The sequence below is a fragment of the Mya arenaria genome, chromosome 12 (genome assembly GCF_026914265.1).
Source record: "Mya arenaria isolate MELC-2E11 chromosome 12, ASM2691426v1".
Lineage (NCBI taxonomy): Eukaryota > Metazoa > Mollusca > Bivalvia > Myida > Myidae > Mya > Mya arenaria.
In genome coordinates, this window is record NC_069133.1 from 23,133,715 (window position 1) to 23,152,555 (window position 18,841).

Sequence of the window (18,841 nt, forward strand, 5' to 3'; positions counted from 1 at the left end):
AGCATCAAAGGTAGTCACAATCACGAGAGTTGAACAATGCCAAAAAGAAATCATATCATGGATGAATTCAAACATGTTAAAATTGAATGCAGACAAAACTGAATTATTTTTTTTCAAGTCAAAAACACTCCAAACTTGTTGAAAATCTAGAACTGGAAATTGGCGATTCGAGCTTAAAACCATCAAAAACTGTTCGAAACCTTGGTGTTACGCTTGATTCGAACATGCAAATGGACCAGCATGTTAATTTGGTTAATTCGGTGACTAGAACATGCTATGGTCAGATACGACAGATTGGTCACATTCGGCCATATTTGACCGCTGATGCCACCAAGACTCTCATAAACTCGCTTGTGACACCAAGGTTAGATTATTGCAATACTCTCTTGTTTGGCGTGCCGAAATCAACAACGAACAAACTGCAAACTGTTTAAAACACAGCTACACGTATCATTACGAAAACAAGCCGTTTTGAACACATAAAACAAATCCTTAAAGATCTTCACTGGCTTCAAATACAATAGAATTAACTTTAAAATTATCATTCAAACTTTCAAGACCTTGCATGGTCAGTCGCCGGTTTACATGAGCGACTTAGTAGAGGTTTACGTGCCGACTAGAAACCTGAGATCAGCAAGTGCAGCAACCACCCTTGTGCCACAAAACTGTCGACTGGTCTCTTACGGTGATAGGAGTTTCAAAGTTGCTGCCGCAAAACTATTGAATTCTCTCCCGGACACTCTCAGAAAAGAATCATCACTTTATTCATTCAAAAGAGCTCTCAAAACACAACTTTTCAAAACTTCCAACGAATAGATAACAACTGTGACTGTTTTTATCCCTTCTTATTTTTACGATACAGAGCTACAGTAACTATATATATATATATATATATATATATATATATATATATATATATATATATATATATATATATATATATATATATATATATATATACATATATATATTTGGTTTCATGTTGTTGATTTCTTATTCTTATTTTACTTTTTTATGCTTATTTTATTGCATATAGCATTTTAAGACACTATGTGTGTGTGTGTGTTTGTTTACAACATATGAGTTTCACTTGAATTGGTTTAATATGTTAAAATATGTCATTTTTGTGATTTCCACATATCTGCGATATGTCACATGTTCAATTGTAAAGCGCCCTTGAACGTATTTTTTATGAAAAGTGCGCTCAACAAATCTGGTATAATAATATTTATAATAATAATAATAATAATAATAATAATAATAATAATAATAATAATAATAATAAAACCTGCAAATGTATTTTAAACTACGCTACGTATTGCTTGCAGATGTATAATACGTATGTAGTAAAGCAAGATATCTACCTACCATGGGCAGGGATGAATAATACCTGTATGTAAAACATAAAATAAAATGCATTTAAACTATTTGTCTTAATATTGGTTAGACTAGGGCATTCGGGACTCCCCGGCCAATCTAGGATTTAAATGGACGGTTTAAAATATCAGAAAATCTTTACATTTAACTACGCTGCAAGTAGATCGCGTTGTAATTTCAATTTGGCAGTTAAACTTGATGACTTAACTGTTGGGAATCGTTTTATTTATGCAATAAACACTTCACTGGCAATCAATTTAAACTTAGTAATACAAAATACACGTTACAACAAAACAATTAATTAATTAATATAATTATTTAAAATGTTACGATCTACTTCTACTGATGTACCGACATACATCTGAGGTTGTTTCCGATGGAAAATGGCCAAGGGGTTCAAAATGTGACGGGGTATAGAAACAAGCATCAACTATGGCCGCTCTGTAAACCTTGTTTCCGCAAAACACCATACGCTCGAGTTGGGATGAATCTATATTACATTATCAACCATGAAAGATACTTTTAATCTCACGCTCATGCCGTTTTCTAGTGCTATCACACTAGTTCATAACTAAATTAACGCAAGTGGGGCATAATGCGGTGCATTTTTCGCTCTGCCATGTCGTGGGTGTTCGCATATTCGCCCTTTTGCCGCCATACACGTCGTCAATGGGAGATATCAGCCACCATACATTGCAGCTTAAACTACGAAATAAAGACGAAAACCACTATTGAAATTTACATTATTCATCTCGTTAATTATTTAATCAGCTTAAATTGAGCATGCATTGATTGATAAGTTGCGTTATTTACTACTGTTGTGTGTTTCAAAATGCTGTTCTGAGCACCTGCTTAGACATTGAAGTGTTTTGATACTTAACTGTTTTAAGGATGAGTCAAGTACATGCACTTACCACATGATCTAATTCGAAAGCCGGAAATACATGTGAGCTCTTCACTTTGTTAAATTGCGCGCATACAATCAATATTATATTTCGTTATGTGGACATATACGTTGATAGTTTTATGTTTTGTAAGAGTCGGGCATGGCCAAATTTTGGAGCCGAATCCATGTACGTGGCAGGAGACAAACTTGAAGGTAAGTTGTAATTACTCAATTTCCGTTCGAGGTACCAAATGTATGTACTTTAGTGATTTTTTACCTTATGGAGCATGGATAACTATAGAAAATGTTGATGCAAGCGTGCGTTTGCTTGGAATGGAGTAAATGATAAATTTTACATGTTTGTGTAATGTTCTCTTCATTATCATAACTCATTATTTTGCTTGATCAGTGATTTGATATTACCGTTTGAAATAACTGTTCAGGCAAAAAGCTTACCACAAAATTTATAAAAGCCATAGTTATGGATTATGCTTTACATATGCGAATTGTTTCTGGCAACATGTTCACGAAACTTCAAATGAATATCTTGGAGATACGGCATTTTTTTCGTGCTCGACGACGCCGACATCAACACCGACACCAACGCTTTGACCTTTCTTCGACTGTTTTATTCTCCGAAAAACTCCAAACACAGACCAAAAAAAGTAATATTTTCTGCACCCGCTTCCCGAGTAACTGAACATATATACGAGAGGATTTTATAATTTCACGAAAACAAGTAGCGGAGCTTAACGATGCATCACCTGTCGAGGAGATAAATTACAACGCTTTGTCCGCAGGTTATTGAAAATTTTCATGACTATATAGTAAAAGTACGTAAAAGTAGGTCACTCTTTGTAACCCTTGATATTGAGAGTCAACACTCGCACTTAATATTTCAGAAGGTCTGGAAGCGAGTCCAGTTACTTTAACATATACTTCCTGGGACGTGTCTCCTCATTTGTCTGTACATATGTGTACCTTCTGCGGGAGGTACTTAAATGCAAAAGACGAATAGGTCAATAACCGAATTGCCGGATCCAGGTTAGAAATACAACGTCGCGGCCACGCAAAAGAACTTCAATTGACGTTACGAGCTTAAAATAGATACATGAACTCCATATATTTCTTTCTTTCAACACAGATGGTTGAAAGAATAGCTGTCCTTGAAACGAAGCAGACATTTCTTAAAGACACAATATCCAGACAACAAAATTTAATCGATGGTAAATGTTCCTTCCAATAATGTTTTATTAATATCACATTTACAAAAAATAATTGTTAAGTCGATTTATAAAAATGCCAAAGTACACTCTATTTAATTACTTAGTTCAGCATCAAATTTGAAAAAAAAAATATAAATAGTTCACAGGTTGTCTTTTGCCAACGTTTAAAATACTTGATTGGTTAATAGTAATCATTCGATAAATATTGGCCATTTAATAAAAGTTAACAAAGTTTCATACAATCGTGTGCCGTTGGAATACTCATATCATACAATTCTTTAGAGATGTTTTGCATTAAGAGTAAGTTTCTTGTCATGTAAAATGGTTTCTACTTATACTCCAGATTTGGTAAACATTGTAATGAAACAATGGGGATCTTGGTCGGAGTGGAGCGCATGCGCATTCAAGTGTAGTGGAAGTGACGTAGACAATGGACGCACCCAAACCAGAACGAGGCTACTAATGAAAGACAATGTCGCCATGCAAAATGAAACTGAGCGACGGCCGTGTAACGCTGTTCAATATGCAGGTGCGTAAGATTGAACTGTTCATATCTCAAAGGAGCACACTATAGGTTAAAGGGTCACACAATGGGTTGATGCTAAAATGTTTTAATTTCAATGTATTATAAGGTGTCACATATTTAATGAAGAAACATACTTTTAGAGTACGAATAAAAACATTCGCCTTTATTAATTGGTTTTTTAATCAATAGCAACGTCTCAACTATTTCCTGTGCAAAACACATTATTTGTTGTATTTTTTCATCTATAAAGTCAAATGAGATTCTTCTTCTTCGAAGTTCTTCTCATAAACATAGTATGGAACAATTTATACCAACTCGTTTTTACTGTACTGGTATGTGTTTAATGACATCGGTTGGGTTAAAAAAAATCCATTCACGTTTACATTCAATTGATTTATCTACCATAAACGAATTGCATCAATTGAAATCGAAACAAACTACACATAAACTGATAACAAACATAATTGTATTTAGGATGTGAGGCGTCGACTCGTCCGGACGACCAGTACGGTGTTGCCTATGACTACCGTGATCAGATGGCTCAGGCCACGTGCACCGCGTTATTGGACAAAGGCGGTGCGCATGTGTACGCCGTGAGACGCGCATGCTCCAGCTTGACCGTGCCGTGCGCAGAGGTCTGCTCAAGCCTCAGGTATTCGAGGGTTTATTACATACTAAAAATATACTTGTTAACTCATTTCCATTAAATTGTTGTTGTTATTATTTTCGTGGCTTTTGTATTCTATCCGAAATGCTCAAACTGGCGAGATATGCTTAGACCTTAAGTTGCTATGTTTTAAATGTATTCGATTAGTATGTGTGTTCAGCAGGCTCGGAAACCAAGTCTTAACTTCATGTCTGAAAAAGAAAAAACTGCTATCAATACAAATTGAAAGCCGGTATGTATACTCTATAAAATAAGTTGAGGACCACATAAAGAAACAAATACATCTTTATTTGAATACGCAGTTTTTTGTTACACTTGAGGTAAGTTAGCGCATACCATGTACTGCAAAGCATTTGCAAACAAATGGAATTAACGTAAATACTACTGAGCCTACCGACCAGCTGAATAATAAGAGGCCTATCTAAATCGAATGAGTTCAGCCATGAAGTCATGGTTCATAGTATGTTTTATCTTCGAGTAAAATCATAAACAAATATTCTGAAAAGGATATGTTAATTTGAATAAGACTCACTCGACTAGCTATATGCCCATTTCATCCAAACCAAACGCTGAATACAAGTGTTAATAAGAGGGAAAGATGCCTAATCTTTAGCAAGAGCAATAACACCTGGTGGAGTCAAACAAGTATGCAAGATAACTCCGCACTTGATACTACTGGATCTTTGGATAACGCTGAAGCTAGACTAGCCCTATTTTGTTGACAAATAGTAGCCGTCATGCAAAAGCAAAATTAAAACAGATGCAACTTATAAATACCACACTGACGGTATTTCAGGACTTCATTTCGGTAACACAGCCCAGTCATATCTCGTTCCCTAAAGAAGATTTACCATGAGTGTCGTACTTAAGGACACGCAAATCTAGAAACATCATGTTGCAAAATTTCCCATTAAATAAAGGTAAACACAAACTATTTCCATTGCCCTGTTTGCCTGTTTCTTACCACCAAACGTGTATAAACACAGGTTTAAATGCGCATAAATCAGTACCAAGAAATTGATCGTGTTTAGTTTTGTAAGGAAAGACTACCCTATATGAATTGCGAAACTATAAATAATTGTAGTTCACAAACCCATTGGTCATACAATAGCCAATTTCTGCGGTTATTCTCCTTCAACTCGAATCGTTAAGCATATTTTGTACTTTGCTCGAGTTTCTGTGTGCATGAAGTTGTACAGGAGTGGAATGCGTCGTGCTGGTTATATCATTATGATGCATACCAATGTTACTTCAATGTCAATTTTTCCTTGTTCTAGACTGACTTGTTTCAACACACTGTACACGTGCAGTCCATGTGTTCTTGAAAAGCAATGTATTTTCTTTGTTCTAGTCTGACTTGTTTCAACTCACTTCACGTGTACACTCCCGACACTTGGCTACCACGGGGCGTTACGGGACAGAAAAGTACCCACATGTATCGATACAACGGCTGTGGTGGAGGCTGTGGACCCAACTTTTGCTGCTGCCGCTCGTAAATAAGAACCGATTGAATCAATATTTTGGTGTTACCTTTTATTGCAAAAGAAGTAACTTATTAATTCCATACGTATGTTAACTAATTAATTCGATAAGTACGTTGCAGCGAGTGTAGTTGTATAAATGTTCAAAATACAATATTGAATAACTTTTACATTAAATAATGCAATTTATGTACACTACATCAATTAAATATATGTTTTTCAAACTTAGTTCTATAAGATTATGGCTATACATTTCTTATTTTCATATATCAAAACTCAAACAAACGTTCACTTGCTAAAGTTAAAAAAATACACGGATGCATCCGTCTCGAAAACTGTTTAGATATGCATGAACACATACACGTTGGTCAGAAAAGCTACTCTTTCATATCGTATTTGATATAAAATACCTATAATTTATCAGATTGACCTTTATTTGTACAATTCTGTATAGATTTCTTCTTTTCTTTAAAAATAAAAAAATGCAATCAAAAAAATCTATGTATCGAGTTTCGTTCTCAAAAGATAAAGGAAACCATGATGCCTGAAGGGTATTTAAATAATTACTATTGATAGGCCTATGGTCATCTTTGCGAGATTTGATCATGGTTATGCATTATGGGGCAGAATGATGTTCGGATCTTTGGAAAATCAACTTTGGGATACGATTAAGATACAAAACAAAAACATCAAAAGAGTCCTTATATAGATATCAGCGTTCAGAAACTAGTGTCGTCTTTTGAAATTACAATTAAAATAACTTTTTTAAAACGTGAGTTTCATGACTTTGGTCAGCGTTTAAGAAGATTTTGGTATGCCAAATACCGGGCAATTTTGGGCGAGTTTCCGGATACCGAGGTAAGGTACGCCGAAGTACACAAATATTTTAGACTGGATTCGGATTCAATAAGAAAACAAGCAAACATAAATGACAGTAATATAAATAATATTCATGACAGATGAATCGTTAATATGGCAAACTTTTCGAGAGAAATATACATAAACATCTTATGAACCAACAATGAATTTGGTACACAGTTGAAAATTCAATGTTTGACTAAATTCGACTGCTTAAAATTTTTTAAAAACACCATGCAACCATCGTTGTCCTGCAAACTCTGACCGGTCCACGACATCATACAGCGTTACATAATTTTATTCTAAGAAGTCACCGTCAATGACAATTTTACACGTTAATTATACCAAACACTTTCAAAATATGCTTCATATAGGACATTTTCGACGGACAGAAGCTGTCTTGCCATTTTATGGTTGTGTTTTTCGCTTGGTTTTATTTTTAATTTTTAAGCTCGTGGATCTTACTTTTTATGTTAACCAAATACATCGATGGAATCAATAATAACAGGAGGTTGTCTTGGACACCTTGCACATACCCCTGTAAAGAAACATTTCACTTTCATGAGTAGTTTTGTGAAATTTCTTACCTCTGATCTGAGAACGGTACCCATCACTAACCAATGTTACCCCCACCACTTGGCACTTCATCTCGTAACAACTGGACACGGCGAAAATGGCATGGGAAGAAATAATTGGGTTCCCACTGTAAAGAACTAAATGTACTGCTATGGTTTTGGTTTTGTTTGGTTAAGTCAAGAAGTTAAAATTGTTGATGTTAAATCTTTAGAAACAAAGGATGCTTGATTGTAACTGGCAAAACTGGATGGGAAGTATTAGATCATACTTAAACATATTTGAACATTTTTAATCCAAACTTATTCTCACACAGTACATTATATATAGATTTATCATTTTAAGTGAGTAAATCTTTAGCGCATTTTTTATGTTCTAGCCATGAATTGTTTATAAAAAATGCCTACGTTTAGAAATTTCAAATGAGGACTGAATATATCGTTTCGTAAATTTTAAGAAGATTTTTTTTTTTAAATGTCATCAATACAGACACGAAATTTGATATCTGTTCTTGGTACAACTTGATGTACATCAATTGAAAAATGTCTGCAATCTTATGAAGATTAAACAAAAATATATAACTTTTTTATGTTTATGCTTTTAAAGAACAACGATATAAAATATAAATGATTTTTTATAGAAAAAAAACAACAAATGATTTATTTGTATTTGTTTGTATGTTTATGTTGTATTTATTGCCGGGTCCAATTCATCACAAACAAAAATGAAACTCGACGAGGAAACAAACACGCTTACCTATCATACAGACCCGAAAGAGGAAGAACATAAGAAGAGTGAGCAAGGAAGAATAAATGATTAAAACAATAGAACATCGTAAAGCATTTTTTAGCAAACACGCAATTATTGATAGGCTGTATGACGTAATTCTTTTGTATTTCAAAACTTAGTTATGAGTATCTCCCCAGGCTTAACTGTGCTCTAAAACTAATCTGAAGCTTTGTGTATGAAAAGCGCGAATTTTTTTAATTAAAGACGGATAAACATATGAGCTCTTCTCCGCGTTTTAGTAAGCGCATACCATAATTGCCATAGTTCGAAATGTGGACGTATATATTGATAGTCGTGGGGCTTGTAAGAGTCGGACTTGGCCAAAGTCCGGAACCGAGTCTGTGTACGTGGCAGGAGAAATACTTGAAGGTAAATTGTAATTATCTAATTCAAATATAAATGTTGTACTTTTTTATCCATAGAGAGGTACGGATAGGCAGCCGTCATTCCGTTCAACCTTCCACAGTAAGAAATGCGAAAGAAATGCATAGAATTTCGGTGAAACATTTTACCCATAAATGGTAAAATTTGGCGACCTACAGAAAATGGAGCCGGGTGCAGAGTGTCAGCAGGCCGGACAAACCCGCTTCATATTATATAAGATGGCCGAACCATTAAACCATTAACTAATTTGGTGTTCATACTTATTTGACCCACTGACTCCGCCCCTTTCGACTCGATCGTTCCTGTATTAGGATTTTATTTTTATTTATTTATTTATTTTATTTTTTTATTTTTTTGAGGGGGGGGGGTCAACCGCCCAACGACTTGCTTCATTATATCGGAAATATTTACTTTTTACGGCATAAAAACAAGAAGCTCAAGCAAATGTAAAAAAGGTTTCGGGCTCTACCTTTGTCAAAGCAACTAAGTGTTGACATTGTATCATTAATATTATTCAGGTATGGTTTCATATTTATTCACCGTGATGGCCACGACAATTTTCCTTATGTGAATAAGTTACCCCCAGAAAAATAATGTCTATTTTTATTATGCAATGAACTTTTAACACATTTTGGCGCTGAAATGTGTTTGATTCACCTACTTTCGTCACGCAGACATACCATTTATGATTGTTAAGTAATAGGAAAAGGCGAATAGTATGTTTTTACGAAAATAAATTAACAGACAACCTATGACCTTTAAAAATGTGAGTGTTGTATATTATTATTTTTTTGTTATAAAAACCTCTCTTCTTCACGCACCGACTGTCTGCAATGTCAAGATGACCAATTACTAGTAAAAGATTGGCGTTACGAAACTCACGCCAACGCGCAACAGAGAAGTATTCATTGGTCGAAACGTATTCAGGTACTTTTAAACATCCAAACGTGTTGCGTAATAGGCCTCAAACCATGCCCCTTGATCCGCCGTTTCGCACGCGCAAAGGTACAACATTATGAAACTGTTTAAAACAGTCGACTAACCAGGTAAAGGTCATTTGGAACAATAAATGACGATTTACAGAGTTCAATACTGTTATTCATGAGGGTTGTCGGTGAAGTGACATTGTGTATCCATAGTATCAAGGACAGTGTGCAATACTGTTATTCATGAGGGTTGTCGGTGAAGTAACATTTTGTATCCATAGTATCAAGGAGAATGTTTAATACTGTTATTCATGAGGGTTGTCGGTGAAGTAACATTTTGTATCCATAGTATCACGGACAGTGTGCGATACTGTTATTCATGAGGGTTGTTGGTAAAGTAACTGTTTTGTTACATAGTATCACAGACAGTGTGCAATACTGTTATTCATGAGGGTTGTCGGTGAAGTAACATTTTGTATCCATACTATCAAGGACAGTGTGCAATACTGTTATTTATGAGGGTTGTTGGTAAAGTAACATTTTGTATTCATAGTATCAAGGACAGTGTGCAATACTGTTATTCATGAGGGTTGTTGGTAAAGTAACTGTTTTGTTACATAGTATCAAGGACAGTGTGCAATACTGTTATTCATGAGGGTTGTCGGTGAAGTAACATTTTGTATCCATAGTATCAAGGACAGTGTGCAATACTGTTATTCATGAGGGTTGTTGGTAAAGTAACTGTTTTGTTACAAATTATCACAGACAGTGTGCAATACTGTAATTAATGAGGGTTGTCGGTGAAGTAATATTTTGTATCCATACTATCAAGGACAGTGTGCAATACTGTTATTTATGAGGGTTGTTGGTAAAGTAATATTTTGTATTCATAGTATCAAGGACAGTGTGCAATACTGTTATTTATGAGGGTTGTTGGTAAAGTAACATTTTGTATTCATAGTATCAAGGACAGTGTGCAATACTGTTATTCATGAGGGTTGTTGGTAAAGTAACTGTTTTGTTACATAGTATCAAGGACAGTGTGCAATACTGTTATTCATGAGGGTTGTCGGTGAAGTAACATTTTGTATCCATAGTATCAAGGACAGTGTGCAATACTGTTATTCATGAGGGTTGTTGGTAAAGTAACTGTTTTGTTACAAATTATCACAGACAGTGTGCAATACTGTAATTAATGAGGGTTGTCGGTGAAGTAATATTTTGTATTCATAGTATCAAGGACAGTGTGCAATACTGTTATTTATGAGGGTTGTTGGTAAAGTAACATTTTGTATCCATAGTATCACGGACAGTGTGCAATACTGTTATTCATGAGGGTTGTTGGTAAAGTAACTGTTTTGTTACATAGTATCACGGACAGTGTGCAATACTGTTATTCATGAGGGTTGTTGGTAAAGTAACTGTTTTGTTACATAGTATCACGGACAGTGTGCAATACTGTTATTCATGAGGGTTGTCAGTGAAGTAACATTTTGTATCCATAGTATCAAGGACAGTGTGCAATACTGTTATTCATGAGGGTTGTTGGTAAAGTAACTGTTTTGTTACATAGTATCACGGACAGTGTGCAATACTCTTATTCATGAGGGTTGTTGGTAAAGTAACTGTTTTGTTACATAGTATCACGGACAGTGTGCAATACTGTTATTCATGAGGGTTGTCGGTGTAGTAACATTTTGTATCCATAGTATCAAGGACAGTGTGCAATACTGTTATTCATGAGGGTTGTTGGTAAAGTAACTGTTTTGTTACATAGTATCAAGGACAGTGTGCAATACTGTTATTCATGAGGGTTGTCAGTGAAGTAACATTTTGTATCCATAGTATCAAGGACAGCGTGCAATACTGTTATTCATGAGGGTTGTCGGTGAAGTAACATTTTGTATCCATAGTATCAAGGACAGTGTTCAATACTGTCAGTCATGAGGGTTGTTGGTAAAGTAACTGTTTTGTTACATAGTATCACGGACAGTGTGCAATACTGTTATTCATGAGGGTTGTCGGTGAAGTAACATTTTGTATCCATAGTATCACGGACAGTGTGCAATACTGTTATTCATGAGGGTTGTCGGTGAAGTAACATTTTGTATCCATAGTATCACGGACAGTGTTCAATACTGTTATTCATGAGGGTTGTTGGTAAAGTAACTGTTTTGTTACATAGTATCACGGACAGTGTGCAATACTGTTATTCATGAGGGTTGTCGGTGAAGTAACATTTTGTATCCATAGTATCAAGGACAGTGTTCAATACTGTTATTCATGAGGGTTGTTGGTAAAGTAACTGTTTTGTTCCATAGTATCACGGACAGTGTGCAATACTGTTATTCATGAGGGTTGTTGGTAAAGTAACTGTTTTGTTACATAGTATCAAGGACAGTGTGCAATACTGTTATTCATGAGGGTTGTCAGTGAAGTAACTGTTTTGTTCCATAGTATCAAGGACAGCGTTCAATAATGTCAGTCATGAGGGTTGTCGGTGAAGTAACATTTTGTATCCATAGTATCAAGGACAGTGTTCAATACTGTTATTCATGATTGTTGTTGGTAAAATAACTGTTTTGATACATAGTATCACGGACAGTGTGCAATACTGTTATTCATGAGGGTTGTCAGTGAAGTAACTGTTTTGTTCCATTGTATCAAGGACAGCGTTCAATACTGTCAGTCATGAGGGTTGTCGGTGAAGTAACTGTTTTGTTCCATAGTATCACGGACAGTGTTCAATACTGTCAGTCATGAGGGTTGTTGGTAAAGTAACTGTTTTGTTCCATAGTATCAAGGACAGCGTTCAATACTGTCAGTCATGAGGGTTGTCGGTGAAGTAACTGTTTTGTTCCATAGTATCACGGACAGTGTGCAATACTCTCAGTCATGAGGGTTGTTGTTGAAGTTATTGTTTTGTTCCATAGTATCACGGGCAGTGTGCAATACTGTCAGTCATGAGCGTTGTCGGTGAAGTAAATGTTTGTTCCATAGTATCAAGGACAATGTTCAATACTGTTATTCATGCGGGGTTGTCGGTGAAGTAACTGTTTTGTTCCATAGTATCAAGGACAGTGTGCAATACTGTCAGTCATGAGGGTTTTCAGTGAAGTAACTGTTTTGTTCCATAGTATCAAGGACAGTGTGCAATACTGTCAGTCATGAGGGTTGTCGGTGAAGTAACTGTTTTGTTCCATAGTATCAAGGACAGTGTGCAATACTGTCAGTCATGAGGGTTTTCAGTGAAGTAACTGTTTTGTTCCATAGTATCACGGACAGTGTGCAATACTGTTATTCATGAGGGTTTTCAGTGAAGTACCTGTTTTGTTCCATAATATCAAGGACATTGTTCAATACTGTTACACATGAGGGTTTTTAGTGAAGTAGCCGTTTTGTACCATATTATCAAGGACAGTGTTCAATTAAAAGTGCGTGTAATATTGAATATCGTTGTTATTAATCTGCACGTTACGTATTTCACTTTTATGTATAGACAAAATCAATCAAAACATTCACCAACATAAATATCTAGAACCTTACAACTACGAGACTTTTTTGTTTATCCATATATTCCTTTCTTTAATCACAGGATGTTGAACGACTAGCTGTCCTTAAATCGAAGAAACAATATCCAGACAGCAACATTTTATCGATGGTAAACGTTTCTTTCAATAATCTTTTTTTTTAAATAACATGAACAAAGTTTCTTTCATGTCTATCAACCTGTCAATATACACTTTACAGTTGCCTTTTTAGCTTAAATGGTTAATACTTTCTACACCAGAATTGCTTAATATGGTAAAGAGACAATGGGGATCTTGGTCGGAGTGGAGCGCATGCGCATTCAAGTATAAAGGACGTGACATAGACAATGGTCGCACCCAAAACAGAAAGAGGATACTAATGGAAGACACTGTCGCCATTCAAAATGAAACTGAGCGACGGCCGTGTAACGCTGTTCAGTATGCAGGTGCGTAAGATGGAAACAATCATATCTTTAACCTAACTTAAACTATTATTAGATTGTTTAGTCTTCTTCGTTAAAATACATTTGGTGAACAATAGCATTGTATACTTTCTCAATTTTACTGTTTGTGTTTCCACCATCAGTTGAGTTACACTTTATTGGATTATAATACCTTCACGTTTAAGTCTTGCATTCACTTCATCTGAGCTTAAGATACAGTCCAGAGCAGTTTTAACAAAACGTGTAGATTGAATATAGAGTGGACAATCATGAAGCTATCGGTATGTCCGCGAAATCAAAATTATTTTCAATGACGGGTGATTGCTAAATGCACAAAAAAAATCGATAAATAGTACATATAAATTATAAAAAAACACACATTATATTCAGGATGTGAGAGGTCTACCGGGCCGGGCGACAAGTACGGTGTTGCTTATAACTACCGTGACCAGATGGCTCAGGCAACATGCACCGCACTATTGGACACAAGAGCTGGGCATGTGTACGCCGTAAGGCGCAGATGCTCCAAACAGACAGTGCCCTGTTCAGAAGTGTGCTCAAGCCTCAGGTATTTAGAGAGTATTTTAAATATTTACAGGATATACACGTAAAATCAGTTCAAATTTGCTGTTGTTGTTGTTGTCGCCTCAGCAAAGCAACTACACAGGTAGTGCGTAATAAAACAAAATAAATTTGTCGTAGTACAGTGTCCTCGACTATACGCCGCTTTTTCTTAGAGCTGAATAAAATAACGATGTGATATGTGCCTGTCTAAAGCAAAAATCTAATTTAAAAGTAAACAAGAAAATACGCAAAGCGCCATATTTTCAATGATTTACAGAAGAAATTCAGTCTTCGTTGTATGATTCAGTTTCAACTGTTTTTAACCTTGATCATAGGAGCCCCAAATGCAATCTCATGGAAGTCCTCAATAAACTCTTCCTACATACTAAGTTTGGTCACAATTTGTTTACCCTATCTTAAAATAGTTCAGTAACAAACAGTTACTGTATATATTTAGTAACAGTGACCGTAACCTTGAGCCTAGGGACCCAAAACGCAATCCTATGAAAGGTCTATATAACTCTTCCTACAATAAATAGTATTCTTTCCATAATTTGTATCTAGGATTATATGGAGCTGTGTAACCTCATTGTGTGATTATCCTTAACAACTTAACAAACTATGAACACTGTTGTTTGGCAACATATACCCAATGCCATTAAACCGGGTTTATGTTTAAACATTTTGCTACTGAGCTTGTTTCTGTAGCGTTTCGCATAAATACTGGTAAAGAAAATCTACAGTGAAAGGAGGATTTAGAAATGTTGTGTCTTGAATCTGAACTCAGACTTGAGACTGATTGAAAACACTGGCCTTGACTTGTTTAAATGTGCGATTCAGTAGCAATGTATTTTCTTCGTTCTAGTCTGACTTGTTTCAACGCACTACACGTGTACAGCCCCTACCATGGCTACAATCGGGTGTGACTGGACAGAAAAATACCCATATGTACCGGTATAACAGCTGTAAGGGATTCTGTGGACCCAACTTCTGCTGCTGTCGCTCGTAAAACTTAAAACGATCGATCGACCTGATATAACGACGAAACGAACTCCTTAGTTAAAACATAGTTTTATCGATTCTCGCATTGCAGTGTATGTATGTGCTTAAGTTGAAAAGACACAATATTGAATTACTTATACGTATCATGATGTCATGTAAGTCATGTGCAAAAAATCAAAACAGTTTTTAGGTTAGTTCTATAATGTTATGGCTGTACATATCTTTTGTTCATATATCAAAACGTTAAATTACAGCCATTCGTTTCAAACAAATCCAATATAACTCTGTTCCTGCGCTAAAGTTAATATATTATCATGCCTTTTAACTGTATTTGTTGCTGCCAATCTGCAGTTTATATCAATTTCAACTAAGATTAATTATGAATTTAATCGCAAATTTATAAGGAACATGTTTACATTGTCAAGTCATTCACACAACTGTGATCTATGTCATATGTTCGGTGGTTTATTCTAGGAAATGCATCTAGCTCAGAACTTAACAGTGCAAAACATACATTGATAAATCCGTCTAGATCACTATTTTCCGTTAAATCTTGCTTTATATGAAATACCTATAAAATATTATATCATTTTTTTTGTAAAATATTTTCCTGTATACTATTTCATCTGTTATTTTCTTTTTAAATCAAACATTTCTGTCATTATCTAGTTTCTTCCCTAAAAATATGTTAGAAACCATGATCCCTAAAGGATATATTTAAAGCATTATCATTAATAGGCCTATGGTCATCTTCACAGTATTTAATCTTGGGTATGAACTATTGGGCGGAATGATGTTGGAAAGAGAACATAAATAAAGGGCCAACAACCATCTAGAAATAGACTTATGGATACGAAAAGGATACAATTCAAAATCACCAAAAGCAGTTTTACTATAGATACCTTCGAACAGCGTTGATATATTGTGGACATCTTTTGAAAAAAAAACAATTAAGGAAAACATGTTTCTGAACGTAAGTTGCAAGATCAGCATGTATGAGGATGTCACCTCACCTTTTTGTTACGGCGTATATAGGGTCATTTTAGGCGGTATTTCCGATGCCGAGTTTAAGTTCGCCGAATTTCACTAATATAGTATTCTGGATTCGGATTCAATGAGAAAACAAACAAACATAAATGACAGAAATAATCTAATCCTTCCCCCATTGGTGTAGCTTTAATTTTCATTAATCTGGTATGATATGTAAGTCCAATTTCAAGAAGCGCCAAAGCTCAGCCTGAAGTGCATAAACATCATCAAAATGCAAAGAACTTTATTTTTGCAGATCCGAAAGGAGAAGAGAACAAAAAAAAACAATTTAATATTCATGCGTTCAATTGAAGGCTTGTAAAAGAGAAAAAGAAAAATCGTTATGTATTATTTTGTTAACATGCAATGATCGATAGGCTGTATGGTGTAGTTCTCTTATTTTTTGCAATTCAGTTCTGGGGCCGTATTCAATATGTATCTTAGATTGGTTTCATCCTTAGATTGGTCGTTTTGTTCTTAGATTGGTCCTCAATTCTACCAGATTCTAAGATTTGGACTTAGTAAGTTCAAGAATCTGAGATTTCAACTAAGATCGTTTGAAGAAGTTAAGGAAGTGTTTACCTTCCTTAAATATTTCATAACATAATAAGATCACGGTATTTTACGGGGATTTTGGTTGAATTTTAAAAAAAGTTTGCTCCTGTCGCTCAGCAGTAAGTACCTTTTTTATTTTTACTGGTTTTATGTAGCCTACTGTACAATAGGGAGTGGGAATGGAAATGTGAAGGTCGAACAAATATCTCACCTAAAAACACATGCAAGAGTTGTAAAAACGTGGAATTATTACAGTATTACTCGTCTGATTTGTTATTCTTTGGTGTTGATTGATTCGCTACCAACAGCAAAAATAATGCATATTACATTAGCGAACGCCTTAACTACATCATATAATTTCGCGATATTCCGGAAATGTTTCATTTCAACCGTTTCACATTTCTTCAATGGGTATTTTTTATGTCATGTCGAAAACCATTTTTTTAAGTGGCATTTGATGATTAATAACATGAAAGATATTCGTTTTCCACCTTAGACACATGTTAATAAACAATTATGTCAATTTATTTGTTTGACTGTGTGTTATGTTCAAATGTCAACTGTCAGTGATAAAATAGTTAAAGCAGTCAGACATGTTTAGAATTCGAAAGGAGAATGTTACCTCGAACTAAAATCATAACATGCCAAAAAAATCATTACCTGGATGTAACAGAGATTGGATTCCAATTTGAAGGGGGTGAATTAAAGAGGGTTTTGTTTTGTGTTGTAAATATCACAATCCAATTCTTGTCATATGTTACCCCCTTCAATATCTTCTGGTTCTCCAAAGGTTAATCTCAGAACAGAAAGAAACAATGTTGAAAATATTACTGAAATAAAGTCAACTGTAAGTAATTTTAGTGAAAATATCGATGATTGGATTCATAAGAATACATCTCTTATAAATTAAAAGGAAACCATTCATGTGAACTGAGATAGCATATATATTTACTTTAAAAAAAAATAAAATCATAATTCCATGAATTGTCATGTTGCCCCATCAAATTTCATATAAGCTTAGTAAAGAAATCTTTAAAATTGTGTAAAGAAAATATTTCTACGGTAAGTCCATGAATGTTTATACTTCTCGTAAAAATGTGCAGCTGCAACCAGGTAATATGAGTACTTCTTTACTAAAAAGCTACATGTAAGTTTAATGCAAACTATCGGCCAAAATTGATAAATTTTCAAAGTATTTGTCATGATGTTATTTTTTAATTTAAATTATGATTAAATAACATGTCAGACTATTATTTCAGATCATGGATCGTGCCCCGAATCTTGATACTCTACTGGAAATGGATATTATAAATAGATACAGATTTGACAGAGCTGGAATCAATTATTTAACATAGCTGATCGGGGCTAACATTTCACCTAAAGCAGCCAGAAATAACGCCTTAAATGCTGAACAAAAAATCTTGATTACATTACGATATTTAGCAACTGGCTTAATACAGTTAAATGATGCGGACATACATGGCGTCAGTCAGCCAACAGTGTCACGTGTGTTGACTGAAGTTATTAATGCTCTGTCATCACCTGCGTTGATTAGGCAATTTATTAGGTTTCCAGGTAGTGTTGAAGAATTCAGACGGAATGCCTGCATATGCAGGGGATTGCACGGTTTCCGAAAGTCATTGGGGCCATAGACGGAACCCATATTAACATTGCCTCACCCAATCAACATGAAGAAATTTATGTCAACAGAAAAGGGAAACATAGTATAAATGTTCAAGTTGTTTTTGACGGATGGTACAATATAATTGATGTTGTTGCACGCTGGCCTGGATCCGTGCATGACAGTAGAGTTTTAAGAGAACGCTCGTTAAACAACCTTTTTGAGAATGGCCACATGCCACACGGTTTCCATCTGCTTGGGGACAGCGGCTATCCAGCCAAAAGGTGGCTGCTTACCCCTTTCCTAGCTCCACAAACCCAGGCCGAACAAGCCTATAACAGGTATGTTTCAAAATTAATTTAACTCCGCATAATCTGAAATGCATAGCCCTACATGTATTGATC

At 35.2% G+C, this 18,841-nt stretch overlaps 2 protein-coding genes across 2 annotated transcripts; both read left to right on the forward strand.

Annotated features, from left to right (window-relative positions):
- Positions 1–2,318: 2,318 nt before the first annotated feature.
- On the forward strand, positions 2,319–7,240 carry LOC128211744 (uncharacterized). Its single transcript, XM_052916777.1, has 5 exons — positions 2,319–2,476; positions 3,408–3,489; positions 3,833–4,018; positions 4,490–4,667; positions 6,034–7,240. Exons 1-5 carry the CDS (start codon positions 2,378–2,380, stop codon positions 6,176–6,178), a joined length of 690 nt encoding a protein of 229 aa, XP_052772737.1. The 5' UTR covers positions 2,319–2,377; the 3' UTR covers positions 6,179–7,240.
- Positions 7,241–13,407: 6,167 nt separating this feature from the next.
- Positions 13,408–16,674, forward strand: LOC128211745 (uncharacterized). Its single transcript, XM_052916778.1, has 3 exons — positions 13,408–13,669; positions 14,057–14,234; positions 15,096–16,674. The coding sequence occupies exons 1-3, from the start codon at positions 13,495–13,497 to the stop codon at positions 15,154–15,156; spliced, it is 414 nt and encodes a 137-aa protein (XP_052772738.1). The 5' UTR covers positions 13,408–13,494; the 3' UTR covers positions 15,157–16,674.
- The last annotated feature ends 2,167 nt before the right edge of the window (positions 16,675–18,841 follow it).